Below are 27259 nucleotides of genomic sequence, written 5' to 3' on the forward strand. Positions count from 1 at the left end.
CTACAATCAAGTACAGAATTTGATGTTACAAATTTCATTACATTAATTCACAAGTAAGAGAAAGGATCTGTTCAGATTGTATCCAGTCGCAGAAACGGACACCAATTTGTAAAGCAAAAACAGATGCATTCAATATTCCACTTTTTTTTCTGTATAATCAAATCACTATTGTGTTCAGGCAGTTACTTGTCATACAGCAAACTAATCATACAGCAAAGAAACAGGCTCTTTGCCCACCATATCCATGCCAACCTCAAATACCCATCTATACTATTTTCCAGCAGTTAGCCCACAGCCTTCCATGTTCGTCCAGATCCTTCATAAATGTTGTGAGAGCCTCTGCATCCACCATCCACATAACCAGTGCTTTTCAGTTTCCAACCACTCGCTTAGTGAAAAAAAATCTTCCTTAGATCCCCTCTAAACCTCCTACTCCTAATCTTAAACCTATGTCCTCTAGTTAAACACACCTCTGCTGTGGGAAATCTTTTCTAGCTATCCTAGCTATGCTCCTCGTTACCTTATAAACCTCGGTCAGATCCGACCTCAGCCTTCTCTGCTCCAAGGAGATTCAATGCGGCTAACCCTGTTTCTCCTCATAAATGAAACATCCTGGTGAATCTTCACTGCACCCTCTCAAGTGCATCATGTCTTTCCTATAGTGTGATAAACTCCTTTATCTACCTATGCCACCATCAGTGATCATTGGACTTGTATACCATGGTTCTTCTATTCCTCAACACTCCCCAAGGCCTCCCATTCATTGTGCATTTCCTAGCCTTTTTTAATCCTCCCAAAGTACATCACCTCATATTTATCAGGATTAAATTCCATCTGCCATTGCTCTGCCCATCTTACCAACTCATCAATATCATTCTGTAGCCTGACTACCCTCCTCACTATCAACAACGCTATCAATTTTCATGTCAGCTGCAAACTTACTCATCATGCCGCTTACATTCACATCCAGATTGTTAATGTTTATAACAAACAGTAAGGGTCCCACCACTGATCCCTCTGGTACACCACAGGCTTCCAGTCACAAAAATGACCCTCCACCAACATCCTCTCCCTTCTACAGCATAATCAAACCAATTTTGGAACCAATTTGCCAACTCGCCCTGGATCATGTGGGGTCTAATCTTTTGAAGCAGTCTCCCAACATGAGGCCTTGTCAATTGCCTGACTGAAATCCATGTAGAATGCAACAAGCAAGTTACCTTCATTAATACAATTTGTTGCCTCTTTGTAAAATTCATAGGGGGAGGGGGAGGAGCATAAACCGGCAGGTGATAGGTGAGTCTCCTCCTCCTCCCTCTACCCTTTTATTCTGGGTTCTGCCCTCTTCCTTTCCAGTCCTGATGAAGGGTCTCGGCCCGAAACATCGACTGTTCATTTCCCTCCATAGATGCTGCCTGACCTGCTGAGTTCCTCCAGCATTTTGTGTGTGTTTTATAATGGTCAACATTACTTCCTTACTTTTTTCTCTACGCTCCTGCTTATAAAGCCTGGATTCCACATGCCTTTTTTTAAAAACACTTGCCCTGTCACCTTTAAGGATTTATGCCTATATGCACCCAGGTTTCATTGCTTCTACACCCTTTTAGAATTGCACTATTATATGGTTTCTTTTTCACTAACTCACTGACTCACTTTGAAATTTTGTGTGTTAAATTTCATATCACACATCTTCACTTTCCACCAAACTATGTCCTCTTTAAAGTCTAGCAGTACCCTCCCTACCGCTCACATTTCCAAGTTTTGTGTTGAACTTGTTCCAATGTTTCTATTGATTTTGAAATTGTCCTTTTCATTATACCAAGGATAGTCAGAAAATGCAATGGTATCAGCATCCTGCTCTATTGGACACCACTGTCAAGACTTGATTCTCCAATCTGAAAAACAACTGCTAACCTTGATGATTTCTGAAATTCTGTTCCTAAACCAATTTCTTATCCACACTGCTACTGCCTCTTATATTCTATGGGTTTCAATTTTGCTAATAAGCCTACTACGTGGCACTGTTATTAAATGTTTTTTGGGGATTCACGTATATCAACCACCTTGCTCCCATAATGTACTGCTTTTGGTGACATGGCAGGTATCTCTTAATCATTTAATATGAAACAGTCTTGTAAGAGTGGTAGGTTTTGTTGTTTGTGCAAAGATTAATACAAGTCTGTACATCAGCACTATAATAATACAGATATATTGTTTGTTTTGCTGTGCAAAGAGCTTGTACACTGATTAATCATGATAATTAAGACAAAGATTAAGCTGCCGCTATCTTGCATACACCCTTCTGCCTCCGTAGTTGTAGTTGGGAACAAAGATCATTCACGTTCATGAGTGATGCTACATAGCTATTCTCAGAGCATGCCTAATTTTTTGACTGGTTCTATCATCAATTCTTTCCTAATCAGCTTAATATGAGTGAACGAACATGACATCTATCAGTTATTTTTGCTCTAGCTCTTGATATCAGAATAGCATTTAAGGTGGGAAGGGGAAAGTTTAGAGAAGATTTACAAGGAAATTTTTTTTTATACACAGAGAATGGTAGGTGCCTGCAATGCACTGCCAGGCGAAGCAGTGGAAGCAGATATGATAGCAATGTCTAAGAGCCACAATGAAGAGGCAGGGAATGCAGGGATATAGACCATGTGCAGGCAGATGTATAGTTTAAATTGGCATCACGGCTGGCACAAACATTGTGGGCTGAAGGGCCTGTTTCTGTGCTGTACTGTTCTCAGTTCTAACATTATTATGTCATTGATCTTTCCTTCTCTCATAGAGATGTTGCTCAAACAGGGAGGTAAGGAATGCTTATCTATTGACCTTTAAAACAGCTTAAAAACTGACTGATTTTCTTTTTCCTTTCAGCTTGCTCTTATTTAGTTTCTTAATCATGTCTTCTGTCTTCATATGTACTCTCAATTTTGGTTTCTAATCGACTCCACCTTCTACAATAGCCATTTGTTGTTTTGTAAAAGTCTTTGGATTCCCTTTTATGTTAGCTCCCAGTTTACTGTCGTAAGACTTCTCCCTTCTAAAGTCCTTTTTTACTTTTCTGAGCTTTCTATTATTCAACTGGTTTTCTCTTATAATATCAACCCGACATCTGTCAAACAAGCCCTTTCTTAGCATCATTTTATTATGTAAGGAATTGTGGCTTTGTGGTTCCCAAACTCCTCCCACCCCGGGAAAGCAACTGGACTCCCATTATTTAGTTACAAATTTGCCTGGCAATTTGATTCCAACTCACCTGACTTAGGTCTGTAGTCAACCTAATAAAATTGATGAACTTGCAACAAAGTATTTTTAGTCTAGAATGGTTCTGTATTTTCTTGATAAGTAATGTAAACCATATAATACCATAATCACTGTTCCTTTAATGTCCTCCACTGAACCTCACTCCACTTGACAACCTCTTTCCCCAGAACTAGCATTGCCTCTTTCTCTGTTAACACAGGAATATATTGAACAAGAAAGTTCTTATGCCCTTTATATTACCATTCCAATCTATAAAAGCATAATTAACATTCCTTTCATTTTCACTCACTGGTTTTTGATTTTGCTGTAATTTCTGAAAAGTTTGATAATGGTGTAGCCTTCTCATTTGGTGGTGCCTATAAGAGAAACCCAGTAGTGCAATTGGAACTCTACTGTTTCTGTCCTTGTATTTCCAGTGATCCCCTTTTCACTACTGTAGTATTCTACTCAATCAATACTACCACCTCCAATGTTGCCAAACCCCACTTTTTTTTTGTTTTTTAAAATCCTTTCCTTCCTTATCTTTCCTGAGCACTTTGTTTCTAAGAATATCTAGTATCCACCATCAAAATAATCCAGCTAAAAGAAATTAACTGTATTCATTTTTAATTCTTTTATAATTTACAGCATAAATAAAATTTCTGTGACCATCTCCTGAATAGGGATATAATAAATAAAAATAAAAACAGGAAACTCACTTTGACTTGCAATGCTTAATGTTTTTGCAATTGTAATAACTTATGAAAGATTACCACAAGGTTTCATTGAGATGATAGGCTTCATTAGACGTGCTTTCCTTTCGTTTTGCAGTCATTAGATTTTACTAGAATCCAAAAATACTCAATTTGCTTAAGCATGTATAGATTTCTGTGCAACAATTTTTCAACTTCCCATAAATTACACATCTAGAAGATGGCTTATCATCATCCTCTCAAGGGCAATAAGAGTCAGGGAGTAAATGCTGGTTTTACCAATTTCATTGTGTAAATGAATAACTAAAGAACTTTATAAAATTTAATATGATGACCAACTATAAAGCATATCCACTATGAAGTGTTTGAAGTTAAACACAAGTACTGTCGTTCCAAGACTGACAAACGACAGCTGCGCAGACTTCACTCTTACTTTCGCATTCCTGCTGTTAGCCTGCATCATCTCCAGGTACTAGGCTCATTAAGAAGGAATGCACTTGCACACAAAAGATTTCACTGTTTTACAAATTTTACAATAACTTTAGGAAGACTAAAACTTACACATCCTCACCCAGCAGCGACATAAGTTAAGGAAGTTATTTACCTTCAATTCTTACTGCTATCTCTGGTTACCTCAGAGATTTATATTGAACAAGAGAAGGCAGCTGTGCTGGATCTTTGAAGGATCTATACAACCGGTCAACCAATATGACTTTCCCCACAGCCTTCCGGATTTTCCTCTCTCATGATTTCATTCAATTCTCTTTAGAGAGTTCTAATTGACTTTGCTTCCAATAGTCTTTCAGGTAAAGTATTCAAGATCATAATAACCTAATGCATAATGTTTTTCACACCCCATCAACTGCTCATGATGCCTCTTGTTCTTTAATATTAAATCTGTTAAATCTTAAATCTGATTATTGGTCCTTCTGCCGTAGGAAGTACTTTCTTCATATTTATCCTATCAAAACCTTTCAAAACAAGTTTCTCCAGAATATTCTACACATGACAGTGGCCACCAGTCAAAACATCTGCTTTTCACATAAAAAGCTACTGCCTAAACACCATGCCTTCTAAATCATTCCAAATGAAGGATTAACCCCGATGGCCTTGACAGCTAACACAAGCCAGAGGTTATATTTCAGACACTCCAACATTCTTCAATAAGCAGCTGGATTTTCATTTAAAACAGCTTGGAATTGGGAATGGAGTTGCACCATCACAACCAGCTGGAGAATTTTAGTAAAGTGGAGAGGCCGGGCTTGTTTGATTTGGAACAGAGATAGCTGAGGGGAGGTTTAATGGATATATGTGTAGAGAGAGAGTCATATATCATGGAGACAGAGCCTTTGGCCCACCATATCCATGCTAACCATCAAGAAGCTATGCTAATTGCATTTTCCAGCACTCAGCTCGAAGCCTTCCACGCCATGATGTTTCAAATGCTCATCTAAATAGTTTTTAAATGTTGTCAAGAATATTTGTATCCACTATCTCACTGGCAGCCAGATTTCAGCCAAGGCACTGCATGAAAAAATCTTCTCAAATCGCATCCAAATCTCCTACTCTTACTTTAAACCAATGATCTCTGCTTACAGACAACATTCCTAAGGGGAAAGGTTTCTCACTGTCTACCCTATCTAAGCTGCTCATACATTTTTAAACCTCAATCAGGTCTCCTCTCAACCTTCTCTGCTCCAAGGCAAACAAACCCAGCCTATCCAGTGGAAATGCTCCATCCCCTGCAACATCCTGGTAAAAATTAACCTGCAGGAAGAACTCAGCAGGTCAAGCAACATGTGCGGATGCAAAGGAAGGGTCAACGTTTCAGGTCCAGAGCCTACATGAGGACTGGCAAACCTCCTCTGCACCCTCTCCAGCACAATCACATCTTTTCTATGGTGTGGAGACAAGAACAACTGTAATCTTGTCGTGCCCTAATATTTTATATAACTGCATCATAACCTCCCTGTTCTTATATTCTAGGTCCCTGCTAATGTAGTATCCCATTTACCTTCTTAACCAACTCATCTACCTGTGCTGCTGCCTTCAGGGAACCTTGGACATGTACACTCAGGTTGCTCTCTACTACAGTACTTTCTAGGGTCCTTTTATTCATTGTTTATATTCTAGCCTTATTAGTCCTCCCAAAAAGCATCACTAACCATTTTTTTCAGGATTAAATTCCATCTGTCATTTCTCTGGCCGTCGTTTCTCTGTGTATCTTACCATAAGACCATAAGATATAAGAGCAGAATTAGGCCATTCGGCCCATTGAGTCTGCTCCACCATTCAATCATGGCTGATTTTTTTTCACCCACCTTCATCCCATAACCCTTAACTCCCTTACCAATCATGAACCTGTCAATCTCTGCCTTAAACACATCCAATGACTTGGCCTGCACAGCCCACTGTGGCAACAAATTCGACAGATTCACCACCCTCTGGCTCAAGAAATTCCTCCTCATCTCAGTTTTAAAGGGACATCCTTTTATTCTGAAGCTGTGTGCTCGGACCCTAGATTCTCCTATGAATGGAAACATCCTCTCCACACCCACCCTATCCGGGTCTTTCAGTATATGGTACATTTTAATGAGATCCCCCCCTCATCCTTCTGAACTCCATCAAGTGCAGGCCCAGAGACATCAAACGCTCCTCATACGTTAAGCCTTTCGTTCCTGGGATTATTCTTATTAATCTCCTCTGGACCGTCTCCAGGGCCGGCACATCTTTCCTTAGATACAGAGCCCAAAATGACTCACAATATTCCAAATGCAGTCTGACCAACGACTTACAAAGCCTCAGCAGTACATCCTTGCTTTTATGTTCTGGTCCTCTCCAAATGAGTGCTAACATTGCATTTGCCTTCTTTATAACAAGTCAACCTGCAAGATAACCTTCAGGGAATCCTGAACTAGGACCCCCAAGTCCCTTTGCACCTCTGATTTCTGAATTCTCTCCCCATTTAGAAAATAGTCTACACCTTTATTCTTCCTACCAAAGTGCATAGACCCCACACTTTCATACGCTGTATTCCATCTGCCACTTCTTTGCCCATTCTCCCAACCTGTCCAAGTCCTTCTGCAGACTCCCTGTTCTTCCACCTATCTTGGTATCGTCTCAAACTTGGCCATAAAACCATCAGTTCCTTCATCCATATCAACTTATCAATTTCATTTTACAGGCAAAGACTATCAACAACACCACCAATTTTCGTGTCACCCGCGACATATCTAGGACATTCACGTCCGCATTGTTAATTTATATGACAAACAGCATGCACCAAGCATTTACCCTGCGGATAAACAGGGCCATTCCCCTGCGTTGAGAAGGGAGACGATTCAGAGACAGGGGTCTGGGACTTACTTCTGAAAGGAGGTGGAGGCAGAAATCCTCATCAGAATTAAAAAGTATTGATGGGTCTCTGATGTACCCTAACCAAGACCAAGATGTGGGGAGAGAGATCAGACTGGAGCACGACGGATCGAAAGGGGCCACGATCCCAGACAGGAGAAGCACATTTAAAACTACACCTGGCAAACTCAAGCGGGAACCTTCCGGAGCAACCGCCAGCTCTGGGAGATTGACAGCTGACGTCACAAACCGACGCAGACGTTCCAACACGCCGGCGCCCGCCCCTCCCCCTCCCCCTCCCCCTCCCCCTCCCGAGACCCTGGGCGCACGGAGAGGTCACGTGACGCCGCCGGTGGCTCCGCCCCGCCGACTGTCGCCGCGATCGGCCCCGCTTCCCCTTCGTCGGCGCAATCAGCATCGCTGCCTCGTCGTCGACCTTCGACCCTGGTTTCCTGTTGTGCTTCTGCTCGGGTTGCGGCTGCACGTTGGCGTTAAGTGTTTCGTGGGATCTTCCTGCTGGTAAATTTCACAATGGTACGTATCACACTGCTGTTGGGGAATGGGGTACGTCTGTCCCTGGACCCTCTGCTCCTCTGTTTGATCCAGGGGTGTATGAGGACGTTTGACATGTGGCTTCGGGTGATTCCGTACCAGTGATCCTCTATAATTGGTTACTGCCGGCCCCTAAAACATCACTTTATTTGGCATTCCCCAGCCCACTATGTATCTTGTGGCATTTTTTTATGAATATACGAAAGTTTTTTCACTAAAAGCACTACAAAATGACACACATTGTCAAAACTACAGCAACTAATACAAGAAAGAACTACGCAGACGCATGACTACATCAGAAAACGCTAACTAAACTACCGCAAAACGCACTACTTCGGACCGGAATCTCGTTTACACCGTCCACGACACACAGGATCCCCTGAGGTGGCCCTTCATGGCACTCATTCATGTTTGCCAACTTTCAGCTCCCGGTCTTGTGGATAATATACTCCCAAGCTTTTATATTAAAATAGACAGAGTTGATAAAGTTCAAGTTAATGCAACGAAATAGAAATAATTATTGCAGGTTTTGGAAATCGTAACTAAAAACAAGAAAAAAGCTTTAAATACTCAGCAGTATCTGTGGAAAGAACAACCGTAAACATTTCAGTCTCTATTTCCAACATTTTAATGATGTGTTGTGATTGACTTGGTACTTTTTTTGGTTATAAAACAAAGTTACATTTGTAAGCATAAATTGATGGTTACTGAATCAGAGGAAGTTCATCTTTGGAAATAAGCCCATATGTTGAATTAGTATTTGGAATAGGCAACTCCAATCCCATTTTCCTGACGTTCCCATTTATTGTTTTTCAGAAATTATGATTCCATTCTCCCCCACCCATCCCTCCAACAGCTTCCTACGCTGGACCTATCTTGCTGTCGTTAATTGCAACGGTGTTGACATGAGATGACCTAATTCAATTTTAGGAGTAATCTGTGTCTTTCGTGTTGTATATAATTGAAGCATTCAGTGGATTAACACAATGCTTGACAGAGAACTGTTGATATCTTGGAAGAATGATATTTTGGAAGGAATACTTTTTGTATGTTACTAGTCCAGGAGACAAACCTGTCCTTTAGGTCTTCTGGTACATTTTGTTTGTAGTATGACTTGGTTTAGATAACTGTTTTAGATTTTTTAAAAATATGTATTTGAATAATGGTTGAATTCAATACTGCCTCCCAGTTTTATGATAACATTCTGTTGCTCTAGTCCAGTACAATCTTAAGGGTTTATTTAGGACAGTGAAACAAAGTCTTGCTGATATACCTTCTGGTGAATTAGCTTTTTAAGTAGGGTTGGTATATTTTCGTGGAAATCTCTTTTCACTAACCACTGTGTGGCTGACACTTGTTTGAGTCTTCTGTTAGAATTTTTGAATTGATTGAAATATCTGTATAAAAATCTTTTAATTATAACTTTCCTACATTTGCTTTGTTTCCATGCTTGTCCAGGCTCGAAATGCAGAGAAGGCAATGTAAGTAAAGTATCTGAACAGAATTTAGTAAATTAAATTGAAATATAGCTCCTCACAAAATTTTGCTGATTTTGTTAATATTGGAATTGCTGTGCTCATCTGTTTCTTCAGCTGGTTGGAGTTTATCATCCAATTAAAATTTACTTGCTTTTACAAACAAGATGTCACTTTGAAAACAGAATCAAGTCATCATCATCATAAAAGAAAATTGGCTAAACTTCTAGTTTATGACACAAGAGAAAATAACATATATCAAATCATTTTTCTTAAAGTTTTATTCTGGGATGTTGTTGGAAGTGAACAAATAGTAAACCCAATATAAAATTACTAATTGTGGATTGCCTTTCAGTATTGTTGGGTTATGTTTGACAGAACATTTGGGTTGTGTTGTTAGTAATATATAGTGGTGATTAGATTTTACCATTGTCCTTTTATCCTTGTAGCTTTCTTTAGAATCCATCGCAGAATGATGGAATGAAACCAGATCATGAACTAAATAGCATGAAAAGTCTTAATCTAATTTCAAGGGATTTTAATCCATTACCCAAGTATCTTGCAACAATTAATCTTTCTCTGGGGGTTGAAATATGAACAGAAAGTGGTAGAAACACTCAGCAGGTCAGGCAGCATCTATGGAAAGAAAAACACAGTTAACATATCAGTCATAGACCCTTTGTCAGAACTGGGAACTTTATCAGAGTTTGAAACTCCAACATAAGAATATTGGAACTGATTTGCTAGTCTGATATTTGGGTTAAAGAGCATTGTTCAATCATTGTAGTTAGAACTGAATTTTGTATCTATTTCATGTTTTGCTCATTGGTCAAGCTAGGAGGAAAATATTTAATTTTTTTTAAACATGCATGAAGATTAATGTTTTGTAGATTAACTAAAATATCAGTTTTTTACTTTTCCTTCAGGTTTCAAAATTCAATTTATGATCCCTTGTACCTGTTGATTTTGCAATATTATGTAAATTCATTAGCCTTGTCTTTCATTTTATTAATTTATGCTGGAAGGTACAAAGACATTTGCCTTCTTGATGCAAAAGTCAGTATGGAATTTTAGTTAAAATTAAGAGATCTCAGACTTGCATAAGATTCATTTAAAGCCTGTTGTTTCTATAGGAAAAATGTACTAATTTTTGGATTGGCATGAATTTTTAAGCCTGAGAAATCAGCAATTAACATTTTTGTTACAAATTGATTATAAAGTCTTGCAGTTAGCTTATATATTGAAAGTAATGTTTAGGGGTTTTCTGCATATTTATTTTAACTTGCCAATAAATTTTCAAGCTCTGCTGCAATGGCAGATCCTTGTCAATTTGTGAGAGGTAAATTAATAATCCATAATTATCTTCATTTAGGACGGCCTTGGCAAGATTTCGCCAAGCCCAGCTGGAAGATGGAAAAGTTAAGGTTAGTGAATTGTTATTTTCAATTATGAAAGAGATGCAGTAAAGATAACCATTTGGTATAAAATTCAGTATACAAGATTTTCCAGGATACATAAATTGAAGCAATATACTTAGAAGGCATTGAGCGTGCAAACCACGTAGCTTGTTCACCAAGTCATTCAGTACGTGACTGGAGTAATGCCAGGCTAACAGAAAAATTTTCCAGCAAAATAATAGCTTTAATTTAACATGTACATTCTGATATTATCACAGTTGGCTGTTGTAGAATAATGTGGTTTTAATGTGATCATTATTTGGGTTACTTTGCAGTCAGCTTTGTGACACCCTTTAGTGTAAGTTAAACATTGATTATTGTTTCTGTTTCTTCAGTAGGAAAGGAGACCATTCCTTGCATCAGAGTGCAGTGATTTGCATAAGGCAGAGAAATGGAGGAGACAGGTTAGTAAAATCTTGTGCTTTTCAGCCCCAATAACCTCCCATGTGGTTTTAGCGACAGCATTACATTAGTGCAGTCTTTAGTGTTTTTTTAACTTATTTCACTCTGCTTAGAAATTTGTTTTGAAACTAAATTTCACATCGGCAGGGGTATGACTGGGGAAGAAGAGAGAATGTGCTGATTCTTATACTGCCCTAAAATTGTATCACAGTTCACCTTAATATGGAGGAATTCCTGAAACAGACACAAATGAGATAAAGGCACAACATTTATTATGAAATCAAAGGGCACAAGATGAGAGGTCACAAAGGTTTCAATTGAACTAATAACTGGGTTTAACATCATTGCCAATATGCAATCCATTTTGCAATGATGGATAAGGAATGAGATCATACTAAAATATTAGTCCATAATTACTTGTGTGTTTTACATTGTTTCGTTAGTTTTTTTCATTAGTTTAAAGAAACTTCCTTTTTATAACACAGTGATTATAACCCAAGTTTCCATTCTTCCAGTCACACTTGGAAGAAAACAGTAAAGGTAAAGAAATGGCATAAAGATTTTTAATGCATTCTGGTGTAGTGCATTTGTGTCAATATTGCAAACGTTATTTACTATTAATAGTGCAGTAGAGAGAGTTCTGTATTTTAATCAAATTGTGCTGAATGTTGTTGAGTTTTATTGGCCATTCTAATCACTGGACTCTAATAATGGAGCCCAGCTTTTCTGGGATTCCCCACAATAATGCTGGGAAATCCCCTTTCTGACCTTGAGTTAGATTTGACACGGGATCTGATACCTCATTTGTTTCAATGGGGAAGCTGGATCTGCAGATTAGGAGACAAAGGCAAGGTATTCTTTAAAATTTATTTCAAATCATATTTGTGTGCTTTTTCTTTGTCTTTAGCTTTTAATTATTTAGTTCAGTTTTAAGTTTTTAGTTGTGAGTGAATGTTAGAAATATATTTTTAAAAACTATTAAAATGCCTTGGGTTTCATAAATGGCAAAGCATGTCAGGGTTTGGACTTCCTGCACACTGTCTCCCATTGTCTCCATCCAAACTTTGCTGCTGGACCAAGGGTGTGGAGGGCAGTGAGAAGGGCCCCTCACACCTATCCCAGTTAAGTGTAGGCTTGCACAGACTGTGATTGACAAATTGGGGTGTAGGTCTGGGGTCACATGAGCCCATTATTTTATTTTAGTAATGCTTTATTTAAGAGCATTGCCATAAATAGTTCAAGTCAGAAGTTTACTTCAATAATAAAGTAGTGTCTGACACATTTTTCTCCATGGTATATATTGTTTTATTGTACTCCTACATTGTATTGGAAAAGCAGTTTTAAGCATGAATACCTAAATACATTACTGCAATTCTACTCATCAGACTTCTCTTAGCAGTGAAATTTCTAATGTTAGAGTGTACAATTTAAGGGCAGGATGATGATATTTGAATGTTTCAAATCTGCTTTAAAGCCAACCTATCCATGTGATATAATAAGGATTCTAGAAATAATCAGAATCTTGTCATTTGTAAAGATATGTTTGTTATGTATGCAAATAGTGTTCACAGCTATCAATTATTTAATGACTAAACCCTTTGTTTTATAGATTATAAGTGAAATCTCCAAAAAAGTGGCACAGATCCAAAATGGTAAGTTTCTAAACTGCTTCCATCTTTAGGTATTCACTTTTTCAATATAAATTAATGTGAGGGAAATACATTTTCTCTTTTAAAGCTGGATTGGGAGAATTTCGGATACGAGATCTGAATGATGAAATCAATAAGTTGCTACGAGAGAAAGGCCACTGGGAAGTCAGAATAAAAGAGTTAGGAGGTCCTGATTATGGAGTAAGTAACAGAAAGCTTTGTTAAATATTCATGCAAATTTTCTGAACATTGACAGCTGTAGATATTAGAAATTATACATAGTGATACATGGGTTCGGAGTTTGAAATACACTGGATCTGCTAACAGGAGCTTTTTATTTAAGCCATGCATATTGTTATTGAAGCTCGGGCAGTCGTCTGGTTGTTCCTATCTTGTCCAACCTACACATCATTGACCTAGGATTCTTTTTAGCTTTTGTGTCCAAGTTAGGCAAAGGCTTTTAAAAGAAATAAAATGGCTTAACTATTTTAAAAAAAAAGCACAGTCCATTTGGTGCCAGGAATGTGACTTTATTTTATCTGTGCAGGACTTGCTAAATGGGTTAACTATGCTGGTTAGGGACTCCTGTTATTCTTTTCAAATGATTAAATTTTCCAGATTATTTCTAAGGAAGCAATTTGTATGTTTTTGAACCTGGGGGCTAGAGTATAGGCATTTTTCTTCACTTGTGAGTCCTACTCCTGTCCCAACCTGCAGAAAGCAATATATCTTCCCCTTGCTCTCTTCTACTTTCTATATCTGCCATGTAGTTTACTTGCTGTTAATAACATAAATCACTAATGTTACATCAGTCCCATTCTCACCTATTTCCCTCAACCTGTTCTCTTTCATATGCCCATCAATTCCACCCCCATTTTGCTAACACTAGCCTTTTCACAAGGGGCAATTTGTAGTTACCAATTAATCTACCAACCAGCATGTCTTTGAATCACAGAGAAGGTGGAAACTCTTCAAAGATAATACTGGAAGTCAGGATTGCACCCACATCCCCGGAGCTTTCTGCTGTGCTTCTGTGCTACCACTTCATTAATGTTGGAGCTTTGACATTAACAACATGTATGGACTTGCAAACAGCTTTCAAAAATATAACTTGTTCATAACCAGGGACTGTGTGTAAATGCCACAAACTTGTATTCTGTCCTACTGTGATGCTGTGATTTCGTTTATCACTAGGCTGTGATGTTAATCTACTCCTGTTGACTCTAGGGCATATGTTTAATCAATGTAAGATAAAGGTTGGTTGCCTGATGAATAGATTTGGGGAAATGGCTGTTGACAATTTTTGTTTTTCTTTCTGAACATTTTTCAATTTAGAAAATTGGACCGAAAATGTTGGATCATGAGGGGAAAGAAGTTCCAGGCAACAGAGGATACAAATATTTTGGAGCAGCTAAAGATTTGCCGGGAGTCAGAGAACTATTTGAAAAAGAGCGTATGTTTTTAAAAAAAAGTTTCATTTTCTCCATTTTCGGTTTTGAGAATATTAATTTGTTGGAAATTTTTTTGGGTGTTGTCACTCCTGGTACCATGTACAGATTTCAGTTTTTCATTAGTTATTCTAGATGTTGTTGCCACACTGTTTAATCAATCATGGAAGCCACACTAATTAAACCCAGTTCTTTACTCACTTGATATCCTTATGCGATTTTGCACCTGATAGTCACTTTGCTTGAAAGCAGCAAGATGTATGCTCTGGGTAAGCTATATTAATTCAATAGATATCAATTTGCTGTAATCTGTCCAGATTACCTATCCACTTCAATACTGAGGTTCATCACAAGTAAACATGGTAAAGTTTTTTTAACAATCTTATCAAAATTATCCAAAAAATAAAATATTCAAAATATGTATGAAAAATTGTCTTTTTGTAGATATACTAGTTTCCAATTTGTTGTTGTCATTGATTCATATGCCTAATGTGATCAGGGATATAGGAACCCTGCTGTCAGTCCTCTGAAATTTCACTCAATGCAAGCTATGGGATGACTCATTTTGGGAATTATTACAGCGCAGCATTAGGTTAATGCTCCACTGCAGTGTACCATCTTGTTGATGCACATTGATTTTGGAGTTAAGGCAAAGCAACAGTGATTTGAACTCAAAGAAAGCTCTCAACAGATTTTCTATTTTGTATTTCTACGGCTGCATTTGTCAAATGTTGTGGTATCACCAAGGAGGCTGAGCAGCCAATCTCACAGAAAACTAAGTACAAGCGCTAGTTTTTACACTAACTTTTTAAACATTTTTCAGAGAGCAATATAAAGATTCAGATGTACTTGTAATATTAAGACAAAAACTGAAAATTATTTTAAAGAAGTGATTAATTTTAAAGTATGGGATTTTGAAATAATTGGGAGTGACATTTCACACATGTGCAGTTTTCCTTAGAAGCCAGAGAGGTTGATGAACAGTCATTTATGCTTGTTAAGTCATCAAAAATTAAGTTATTGTTTATTTGCCAAAATCTTTTCCACAAAACATTACAGTTACAAAAAGTCTTTAAAAATTAACTCCATTAGCTGATGTTAGCAGTTCACTGATTCCAATGGAGTAGGAAGTATCAGCAGACTCAGTGTAAGGGCATAAAACCAACAATGACGACTTTTGCCCAACTGCTCCTGAGTCTGAACGTCCATAAATGTTCCATTATAATTCAATCCTTCATTATAATAGCCATGTCATTATTTACATCCCAAATTGCAGGCAATTATTGGTTTAGATTGTAAGCTACTTTATCTAGATATGTCACTGCATTTTATAGGAAAATAAGTTAATAATCAACATTTTTAAATGATATTTGAATATGTAATTATAGTTAGTGTAATAAGTATAGAAAATATAGTTTGCTGTTTTGAGAAATGACAACATGCCTTTTATGTTTGCTTGAAGCACCTGCCCCACCACGGAAAACTCGTGCAGAGCTTATGAAAGACATTGATGCAGACTATTATGGTTACAGAGATGAAGATGATGGTGTCCTTTTACCTTTGGAACAAGAACTTGAGAAAAAAGGTAAATAAAAATAAAGAGCTAGTTATTAAAGCGATATAATTGAGAAGCTGCATCATATTGATAAAATTAGGCAGTTCTAGCACACTCCTTAATGTTCACTCTTGAACTTAGAAATGGAGCTAATTGACGTTATTGGCAAGCATCTAAATATGATGTCTTGGAATGAAATGTTTTCACATAGGCTATATTCAATACCATAGTTTTAGTGTTTTTATTATAATGAACTTTATATTATACACCAATCCTTAAATGCTTGCATAAATTTTTTTAGTCACTATATTTATGTAGCGTGCACGTGTTTTCCATATTTAAAAAGAATTGTAAAATATCAAGGAGGCAAAGCTAGATGCATCAAAAGTATATTAATTGAACAAGTGAAGCTCTGTTTAGAAATGAGAGGTGAGCCTACAAAACAGTACACGTTGATAAGAGATGGATGACTGAGATTGCGTGTAGCTTAAGTCTTTGCAAGGACACTTGGTAGAAGACGTCTTGCTTGTATCAGCTTTGTAATTTGTTCAGATAATGTGTATGTGATCATATGCTATATTATCAGCATGAATTTCCATCTACTGACTATGACAAATCCAGGCAGAAAAAGGAAAAGTTAAGTATGACTCCAGTCAATGATGAGTTTTACCCACAATTTTCATTTTGCTTTTATTTGGGCTTCTTGATGCCACTCTTTATCAAACGTCGTTTGATTTCAAGGACAGTCACTCTTCTCTCTTCTGGCATTCAGCCCTTTGGATCGTGTTTGGACTAAGGCTGCGATGAGGTCTGAAACCGAATGATCTTGGCAAACGTAAACTTATGAGCAGGTTATTGGTTGAGTAATTGCTGCTTGGTAGCCTTCGCAACAAGTGATTTGATCACTAACTGATGATTCAGGGTAGACAGTGAGGTGACAATTCTCTGCTTTATTTATAGACAGACATACCTGGGCACCTTTCCTGATTAGAATAGTTACCTCTGCCCCAACAGACACCAGTGGAGTGCTAAAGTGAGAAGGATTGACATGTTTTAAGCTGCACTGCATCAGAGTGGAGAAAGGACATGAGAGATGAAAAGATCAGCATTTTGTCTAAGGTATCACAGAAGATACCAGTATTGTAAATGTACTAGAAGCTAGATTGTCAAGAGATGCAGTGTTTCTGGAGTAGGAGTCTTCAGTACCACCCAATGTTGTCTGGTCTCATAGCCATTGCAATAACAGTCCTCCCAGAAATGTCTTGATGTCACTTGAAGTAAAAAGAGATTGGCTGAAGTCTACACTGTGCCTCTCCAAGAATGCATAAATGAGGCTTATGATGGAGAATTCTTAGGGCACATACATCTGTGAAGCGAACCATCAATCCACTCATCTACCTTGAACGTGTGATCCCTTCGTTGGTGATACAATCATCTAGTATAAGAAGTCTGCACTTGGGAGATTGACTGAATCACTGATGTGCTTTACAGTTATATTCAATGTGCATCTTTTCTGTCAGGTTTATTGTTTCTGAGGCACCATTCAGATCCCAAATATCTACTTGCAAACTCCCAAAGTAGTAACAGTGGTCTTTAGGGTAAAATTCCATCGACCTGTTCTTTTGAAGACTGAAATTATACATCAATATGTATAATGACATTGATTTAGTAGAGTTGGGGCAAAAGCCCATTGAGTAACAGAGCTGGGCTTGACAAGTGGTAGTTAATCAAGTGTGCTAGTTAATTGAGTCAACCAAGCCCCTGCATTGGCCCAGCAACTCCCTTCTGAAATGCTAGTTACCAGAGCATGCTAGATTGTAAAATGCTGGAGAACAGTGCTCTTACTGTAAATTTTTTGAATGGCATAAATTACTACTGTTGACGGTGTCCTGCTTAAGAGTCGCTCTTGCAATGTTCCAACCAGTGGATCTTGGCTACTCAGCCTGACCCTGATGGAACCCGACTATATGTCCTAAGTTCCATTTGGGTGTATAGTCTGATTAGACATTCACGGTCAAGCCAGCTCAGTACTTTATACATGCACTTTAGCAACAGCAAGTCCTTCTTACAGTATTCTCCAAATGCTCTCCAGAATTTACTTTGTGCTACATTAGAATTACCCACATGAGCGATAACATGTTGGAGTTCATTATATTTACAGTGATGATAGAGTCTGCAAAGAATTAACTCCTGGGTGATGTCCAGGTGAGCTGCAGTCTGTTTGGGTTTTAATTTTAAACCCAAGTAAACCACTGATTCTTACATGCAAATATAGTGAGAAGGCACTATGCTGCACAGACAATATGCATGTTGTGAGCTGCTAACATAACTCATTCTGTGGGAAGTGGCTAGTGATCATGGGTGTGTGATTAAATTGATGGTCATGTGTTTGTGATTTTAAAGCAAAAAGTGGGAAGTATTTTACAATGCTCTCCATGTTTATGAAGTCACAAACCCCATATCATTTTCTGCAATGTTGATAAATAATTAGTTTAAAACAAAACAGATACCTTCCTTCTGTCAACCACTGATTCTGCTGTCTACTCCCTTGGCAATTTTTGAGCCTTTCTTCATGGGCTAATGCAGAATAATTTATGAATGTAAAATGTCATATTTTAATAACTGACTTGCTTTCATCAGATTAGTTTAATTTAATGTAGTTAAAAAATTCTATTAGTCGACATGTGATCACCAGCATAATGTCCTGAATTGTGGTAATTTTGTGGCATGACTGATTTTTTTCCTTTGACCTTTTGTTTGTCTAATGCAGGTACTAAATTGGTTCCAATATGTACATGCATTTGTAGCACGTGTCATACCAGCTGCATGTTGGGAATCTGACATTTGCATCTGTTGAAAGTATGCAGTGTTGGTAGATTATGACAGCATGCTACACTGATTTGACACAGTGCTCATAAATGGCAGCTCAACACTCTAATGCCATGAGTTTAACATGTACAGAGATTTGGATGTTTAGTAGCAGGAAGGACACATCCACCTGCTCTCTTTAAGGTGAACAAAAATTATACACAGACTGGAGGCTGATTGCACAGTTTTATTGGTTTGATGGAATAATGGTTTTGTGATTTCTAGACTTTAAAGTTGCTATGTCTAGAGGCAGTATTGTCCCAAGTTCTGAAAAAGTCTGGATGCGTCAGTAAATATCCCTTTAGCGTACACCTGAGAGCAAAAGGGGAATACAAGGAAAATACTCTGTGGATTTGGCTATGTTCACCTCTGGTTTGCATGAAACAATCCTAGCTGCTCAACCAAGTGTGAAGCATCTGTGCTTCAGAAACGACTTGTCCCTGAAATATCCAATATACTCTAGCTACATGATAGTGTGAAGATCATGTTGGCTAGTAACTATCAAGGTCATACTGGGCATGAATTTTACATATCATGCTCCTTTCAGGCTGCAACTGGACATATTTGAGATATCCTGGTTCACCATTCACCAACACTGTACACTTCGAGCAGATGTAGAAATCTGATTCCCAACATGGCAGCTGGTATGACATGTTCTTCATGTGTGTGCACATATTAGAACCAATTTATTGCCCACATTAGTCAAACAAATAAGGTCAAAAGAAAATCAGTCTTGCCACAGAAAGGGTCACAGTCATACTCCATTGCAAGAGAGATGACTACATTCTTTCTTTCTTGCCGGAGAGTAGCAGGTAGAGCAAGCACATGGCTTAATGACAGTTGCAGGCTCACTCGCAGGGCGTTTATTGCCAACAGGCTGTTTTGTAAGGATTACACTTCAGCTTCATTATATTGCAACCAGAAGCTCTATCATTGCCTCCTTTACTGGGAGCAGACATGATGATTTTATTCAATGGCTGTCATTTGTATTTCAGCCAAATGTACAAATTAACAGTGGCTCTAGGTGATAATGTTTATAAACTGGTTACAATGCTCTTTACTCTAGTGTGTCAAATGCACAGTGCATGGGTGTCATGTGGCATGAGGAGGAGTGGGGTGTGATGAGGATTAATAGATGATGAGTCCTATAATTAAAGATTCCATCCTGTCACTAGCCACTGACTTTAATGATCATTCAATGACTTCAGGTGTGCCTGTCCCTGCTGTTTAGCTATTGCTGCCTCTAGTATGGGCCACTTTTGCCTGCAATAGAAAGGTAAAGTGCGTTAGTGAATATCATTAAGTGCCTTTGAATCATGGTTGACCAGGTGTGTGGATGCAAGGCTTCCACTGGTGCTAGATGATGAGGATGTGACTGAAACATAAATTAGCCCTGACTTACAGAAATGATTTGAATTATGATATTGTGCACTGAGAAATAGTGAAGCTGGTGTAGCGGTTGATGTGATGTAGCATTTTGAAGATGCATTCAAAGACCTAGACTGTACATGAGTTTATTGAATGTCTTTTACGATTTGACTCCTATCATTGACTTCCATTGCCATCTACTCCCTCACCCCCACCCCACTGCCTTGTTAGTGTGTGTCTGGATGATCTCTTAGCCTCCAATGGAAACAGAAAAATTGTCCTCAAGTCTCCAGTGGACCCCACTTTCTTGGCTAATTGCAGTCATCTCCACAGTACATGAGTTTGTGACTCAAGCTGAACATTTGTATCTGGAGCAAGGGAGCAAACAATGTGGAAACAATTTACATGTATGAATTTCTGACAAAGATTACAAACATTTCAAATTCCTTTCATTTTAGTCATAGCAGAAGCTGTGCAAAAATGGAAGGTAGATAAAGAGGCCCGACTTGCAAGTGAAGGATTTAAAGAGGAGGAAGAGGAAGAAGTAAATATCTATGCAGTGAAAGATGATGAGGTAAATGCATTTTAAACATTTGTATCAAAATAGTATATGTTCACATTGGCTATTACAGGGTGGATGTGAAAATAGGTTACAGTCCACTTAATTGTTTCCATTAATATCATGCTCTTCCATGGCTGGTGTTATCTCCTGTACGCAAATATGCAGTAGTTTTTCAAATTTAAAGTAGATTGGTCATCACATTTAAGATGATCATCACACAAGAAAGATTTTTGTACCAAAGGATACAAAAGAATTATTAAGGTAGTGCTAGGACTGGGCAATTTTAGTCATGAAGAGAGAGAGAAATTGTTTTCTTTGGAGCAGAGGAGGTTGAGAGGGGACAATTTAATTTGTATATAAGATTTTGAAAGGCCAAGATGGTGGGTGAGAAAGCCTTGTTTTTCTTTTCCTTGCCTGTTAATCTTTTAATCATTCTCCCTTTCTTTAAATCTAAATCATTGATTTGTCCCACAAAAAAAGAGGTCATGGAATTACGGGTAGGATAACAAAATGGGTGGAGCATTGGCTGGTTGACAGGAAGCAAAGAGTGGAAATAAAAGGATCTCGTTCTGGTTGGTTACTGGTTACTAGTGGTGTGCCGCAGGGGTCGGTGTTGGGACCGCTCCTTTTTACCTTGTACATTAACGATTTGGATGATGGAATAAATGGTTTCGTGGCTAAGTTTGCGGATGACACCAAGATAGGGGGAGGAGTAGGGAGTATTGAAGAGATAGGAAGGTTGCAGAGGGACCTAGACAGTTTAGGAGAATGGGCAAGGAAATGGCAGATGAGATTCAATGTAGAGAAATGTGCAGTTGTACACTTTGGAAACAGAAATAAGCGGGCAGATTATTATCTAGGAGGAGAGAAAATCCAAAGCACGGAAGTACAAAGGGACTTGGGGGTACTCGTGCAGGATACCTTAAAGGTTAACCACCAGGTTGGATCGGTGGTAAAGAAAGCGAATGCAATGTTGGCATTCATTTCGAGAGGTATAGTGTATAAAAGTAAGGAAGTGTTGATGAGGCTCTACGGGGCACTAGTGAGGCCTCATTTGGAATATTGTGCGCAGTTTTGGGCCCCATATCTTAGGAAGGATGTGTTGACGTTGGAGAGGGTTCAGAGGAGATTTACGAGGATGATTCCAGGAATGAAAGGGCTTACGTATGAGGAGCGTTTGTCGGCTCTTGGACTGTACTCGCTGGAGTACAGAAGAATGAGAGGGGACCTCATGGCGACATTTAAAATATTGATAGGAAAGGACAGAGTAAATGTGGCTAGGCTGTTTCCCTTGGTGGGTGAGTCCAGGACCAGAGGGCACAATCTTAGAATTAGAGGCTACAGTTTCAAAACAGAGATGAGGAAAAATTTCTTTAGCCAGAGGGTGGTGAATTTGTGGAACTCCTTGCCATGTACAGCAGTGGAGGCCAGATCAGTGGAGGCGTTCAAGGAGGAGATAGATAGATATCTAAATAGTCAGGATATCAAGGGATATGGGGATAAGGCTGGAAATTGGGATTAGAATAGTTTTTTTTCTTCCCCCATTCCCCATTTCTCACTTCTATTTCCCTTTCCTTGGATCAGACTCGATGGGCCGAATGGCCTGCTTCTGCTTCCTTGTCTTGTGATCTTGTGAAAAACTAGGGACCTGATAGCAAGTCCTGCATAATCTTATTACAACCCTCCAGTCACCAATCATCCACATTAGTTTTTGCAGTAATCAGTGGGCGTAAACTTAAAAGCAATTACTGGTAGTATTAGATAGAAGTTGAAGTGTTTTTTTAATTTGAGCAATACCGGTCTGGAAGTAGCTGCTTGGATAGCTGCACTAGTAAAGAGCACTTCATGTGTTAATGTACGAGGCTACGTGCCAAAAGTTGAAAAGTGGAATTAGGTTAGATAGCCTTTTAAAACTTAAAACTTTATTTATACATCATGGCCCTTCTGGCCCAACGAGTCCGCACCGCCATTTAAATCCATGTTAACCTACCCATACGTCTTTGGAATGTGGAAGGAAACCGGAGCACCCAGAGGAAACCCACGCAGACACAGGGAGAATGTACAACCTCCATACAGGCAGCAACGGGAATTGAACACCGATTGCTGGCACTGTAATAGCGTCATGCTAACCACTACGCTACTGTGCCCGCCCTAAAGAAGGGCTTGTCTGGGATCTGAATCCAGGACACCTCGCACCCAAAGCGAAAATCATACCCCTAGACCAACAAGCCTAACCGGAATTTCACAATGAACTGAATTGGCAGCCTCTTGTGTTGTAAATTTATGTAATTTGGTATTAAGTACTCCACTGAGGCTATAAGAACATAAATGGAGGCTCAATTGTTTATTTAAATCAATAGATTTTTTGTATATTAAGGAGCATGGGAATAGGCAGGAAAATGGTGTTGGGAAGATCAGCCATAATCTTGTTGATTAGTGGCTCAAGGGGATAAATGGCCTATTCTCACATTTCTTTTTAATAGAAGCAGAAGTAGGCCAATCAGCTCCTCGTGCCTGGTGCCATTTAATAAGGTCATGGCTGGTCTTTTGCCTTCCTTGAAAGTCAAACGATCAGCCATGAAAAGGAATGTAAACCCATGGGAGCAGATTTCACTGCAAATTTTCTATTCAAGTTGCACTAAATGTGTGACCAAAATGGTTCAGAAAGTCTTAGCTTGTGTTTCCATTGGTACAATGGAAGCCAGTATAATCAAAGACCCCACCCACCCGGGACATCCTCTCTTCTCTCCTCTTCCATTGGGTAGAAGATACAGGAGCCTGAAGGCATGTACCACCGGACTTAAGGACAGCTTCTACCCCACTGTAATAAGACTATTGAACAGTTCCCTTATACAATGAGATGTACTATGACCTCACGATCTACCTTGTTGTGACCTCGCACCTTATTGCACTGCACTTTCTCTGTAGCTGTGACACTTTACTCTGTACTGTTATTGTTTTTACCTGTACTACATCAATGCACTCTGTACTAACTCAATGTAATTGCACTGTGTAATGAATTGACCTGTACAATTGTTTTGTAAGACAAGCTTTTCACTGTACCTCGGTACAAGTGACAATAATAAACTAATACCAATACAAAAACATGGCTATGTTATTTTTATGTTTAAAATTAAATAGTGCAGATGTGTATTTATAAGAGTGGTATTAAATTATTTGAAGTATTAAAGTAAGACTTAAATTGCCATTTAAAGTATTGTTTTGAAAATCAAAACAATTACAGATGCTGGAAATCTGAAACAAAAACAGAAAATGCTGGAAATACTCAGCAAGTCGGGTAGCAGTTTTGCAAAGAGAAGCAGAGTTAATGTTTCAGGTCAAAGACCCTTCATCAGAGTGTTACATTGTTTTACAAATATGCGCTTGTGCCTTTTTTTTGTTGAAATGGAAAAAATTGTTCTATGATTCCTGCTGGAGAAAGATTTATGATGTTTAGTAACTTGAAAGGAAACAAAATGTTAATGTTTTTACATCAGCTAAAACATTGATCTTGTTATCTCAATACTTCCAGATATGTTTTTAAGAATTACTTTAAATATATAATTATATACAAAATAAAGACCAATGATTTCTTTCCCCAATATATCAGTTTTATTTGTATTTTGTTCTTCAGTCTGATGAAGACAGTGGAGAACAGATGGAAGGAGAGGAAGACCAGCAAAAATTCATAGCTCACGTTCCTGTACCATCACAGAAGGAGGTAAGGGAACTTTGAAGAAATTCTAAACAAGTACAATTACATTAAAGATGTCCATTATCATGTGACGGCATTTGTACATTTCTTATTTTAAATTATTCATATTTGTTGCTCTAAAAAAAAATGACCATCAGATGTCGGGTTGTCATCAAAAGGACATTCATAAAAAATATAAGTCACGAGTGCTTCATATATGACATCTTGAGCTCTTTCAACAGTGGAAAATTGTTCTACTTTACAGCATATAATTTTAGGCACTTAACATTTTTCAATTTGGATATTTTAGTATTGGATAATTTGATAACATTTCATCTTTATCATTACAGATTGAGGAGGCACTTGTACGACGGAAGAAAATGGAGCTGTTACAGAAATATGCTAGTGAAGCTTTAATGGCTCAAAGTGAAGATGCTAAAAGACTTCTGGGACTGTAACAAATTACTTATTCACAAAGACTTGTTTTATAAAATGCCACAATGTAAATTTCACAGAAGAAAGATTGCAGACTACTTTTGACCCTCTTTGTTACAATACTAAACTTCTGCACAGTGATCAAAATAACATGATTGTTAACGTCTGATTCGTTGGTTCTAAGAGAGTCTAGACAACTCTTCCTGTATATAACAGACCTTTATTTCTGAATGTGAATTGGCAACTTTTCATTTCTAATTTTTATAGATTGTTTAATTAAAAATATATTCTTTCATACAACATTGTAGGTCTGAATTTTGTTTGTTTTCTTTATGCTCACAATGTTCATTCGGTTTTGTTTTGTATAGTATCTATACATATTGTATTTAAGGTATTGAACAAAATTTTGTTTTTAAATGGGGTAGTGTACCTTAAAGCCAATAAAGTATTGTTTTTAAACTTTCAAGGAGAAACTTGGGGTTAAAAATTGTTTAGCTCCAGATCTGCTGTAAGTTTGGATAAATATAATTTTGACCGTTGTTTGTAGGGAATTGTACTTTCCCTTGCTCCTATATTTTTTGAGTTTCTGTTCCTATCCTCAAATTTACTGTTATTGATAATGTATAAATAATAGTCAAAAACCTGGCCAAAACTAGAACAACACAGATAAGAAATACCCAATCAATTTTGAATCCTTTTTTAACAATTAATTGTATAACGATAGAGAAACTGAATGGTCTTCAAGATTTTAAACTATTTCTCTTATGGGTAACTGTTCATATCAAATCAACATAATGTAAATAAAGATTTATAAATTAGAGTTATTATTTTCAACAAGATTGCTCTATTTATGGCAGGAACACGTTCATTTTTTTTAATCGATTGTTTTATTAACTATTAAATCTCAATTTTTACAGCTGTTAAAACCAAATTGCTAGGCCATTTATTATTTTTGCTTATTCTATATTTTGGCACGTTTTTGACTATTATTTGCGTCTAATTAACAACAGTTGCAGATCTATAGTCTGTTTCAATCAGAATATTCTTGCAAAAACTTCAGTAACTAAGTATGTAGTCCTTTTGCATCTGGATTCTTCATTATCAAAATTGAATTGCTTGCAATTATTTCTCTTTTGTACTGTTTTGATGAGAATTGAACTCCCTTTTGTAATTGTTGCCTTCTAAACCCTTGAATGAACTAACTGTAGACTGAGGAAGAAAGGAAGATTTTACATTTAGATTTGTTAAAGCTGCTTATTAAGAAACCTTATTGACATATTGCTGGAAGTAAATTATTGCTATGCTTGATACTTGTTATATTGAGTATCACTGGATATAGTAGGCCCTAACCGTTTGGTGAGCCATCCATAGCAGAGAGAACTCAAGTTTAGAAACTGTCCTGATCTGAGTGAGCTGAACCTGATATTGGAAGCTATAATTGTCCTTGGTAAACTATTTTGGGAGAAGAAAATCAGGGCAGTATTGTGATTACTTTGTTCCTCTGGTACCAGTGTCAATGGAAGTAGATATGTAGAAATGAGAACCACTGGCAGCTGATACTCATCACATGTTGAGCACTAGCAAACAAATTTTCTCAAAAGCTTAAAAGGATGTTGGATGTAATGTGGAATCAAAATGTGGAAGTAAAATTAGACAAGTCAGTGAGAACGTATCTGGAGGAGTGTATGCAAGTCTGGTCCCCTGCATTTTATGTCCTTGGAAATGGTCCAGAATGATTCCTGGCTACTTTCCTGGTTATTTAGATGAGCTTGGATCACGGTCTATTTATAATAGTGTAAATTTAGATGCAACCTAACAGAGGCCTATTTAAAATAAAATGGGATAATTCAACCATTGATAACTAATTCCACTTTAGTAATGGGGAGGACCAAGGGAAATGAGATTAAACAATTTGAGACTATGAATGGGTTAGATGTTGGGCTGCTCTTTTCTCATAAGTAATAATGTTTCTGGAGTATATGACTGGTGTTAGTGTGGTACACTGTGAATAGGGAACTACACTAGCAGCTGCCCAGACCAAAAATTGCATTATGTTAAAAGGAAATATCTTTATGAATAACATTTGACTCGTTTGTTTACTGTTCTTAATTACCTGAGGGAATTAAGATTTATTTATTAGTTACATGTACATCAAAACACACAAGGAAATGTGTCTTTTGGCATTACTGAGAGTGTGTCCTTCCACCTTTTTTGCAGGTGATTAAATAGTGGATGAATGGTAGGAGAGAAAGAGGTAATTGGTCATGATGTGGGGCCAGGATCGAGGGACTAGCTGTGTTTTTCTCTGAGTTGTGTTTATGCGTACTGATTCCTGAGGTCATTATATTGACAACTTTTTATCATTTACATCAGTGACTTGGATCTTGAAGTTCAATACAATGTGGTAAAATTTACAGATGAAATCCACTGGAAATACAGTCAAATTGGAGACTAATCTAAAAACATTAGTCAATC

The 27259-nt window shown here is 37.8% G+C and overlaps 1 protein-coding gene across 1 annotated transcript; it reads left to right on the forward strand.

The window, feature by feature from the left end:
• The first annotated feature begins 7659 nt into the window (after window positions 1-7659).
• isy1 (ISY1 splicing factor homolog) lies at window positions 7660-26023 on the forward strand. Its single transcript, XM_052018181.1, has 11 exons — window positions 7660-7853; window positions 9330-9352; window positions 10719-10770; window positions 11142-11207; window positions 12815-12857; window positions 12943-13055; window positions 14190-14307; window positions 15765-15887; window positions 20552-20667; window positions 24290-24376; window positions 24700-26023. Exons 1-11 carry the CDS (start codon window positions 7851-7853, stop codon window positions 24805-24807), a joined length of 852 nt encoding a protein of 283 aa, XP_051874141.1. The 5' UTR covers window positions 7660-7850; the 3' UTR covers window positions 24808-26023.
• The last annotated feature ends 1236 nt before the right edge of the window (window positions 26024-27259 follow it).

This window comes from Pristis pectinata, chromosome 6, assembly GCF_009764475.1.
Source record: "Pristis pectinata isolate sPriPec2 chromosome 6, sPriPec2.1.pri, whole genome shotgun sequence".
Taxonomy (NCBI): domain Eukaryota; kingdom Metazoa; phylum Chordata; class Chondrichthyes; order Rhinopristiformes; family Pristidae; genus Pristis; species Pristis pectinata.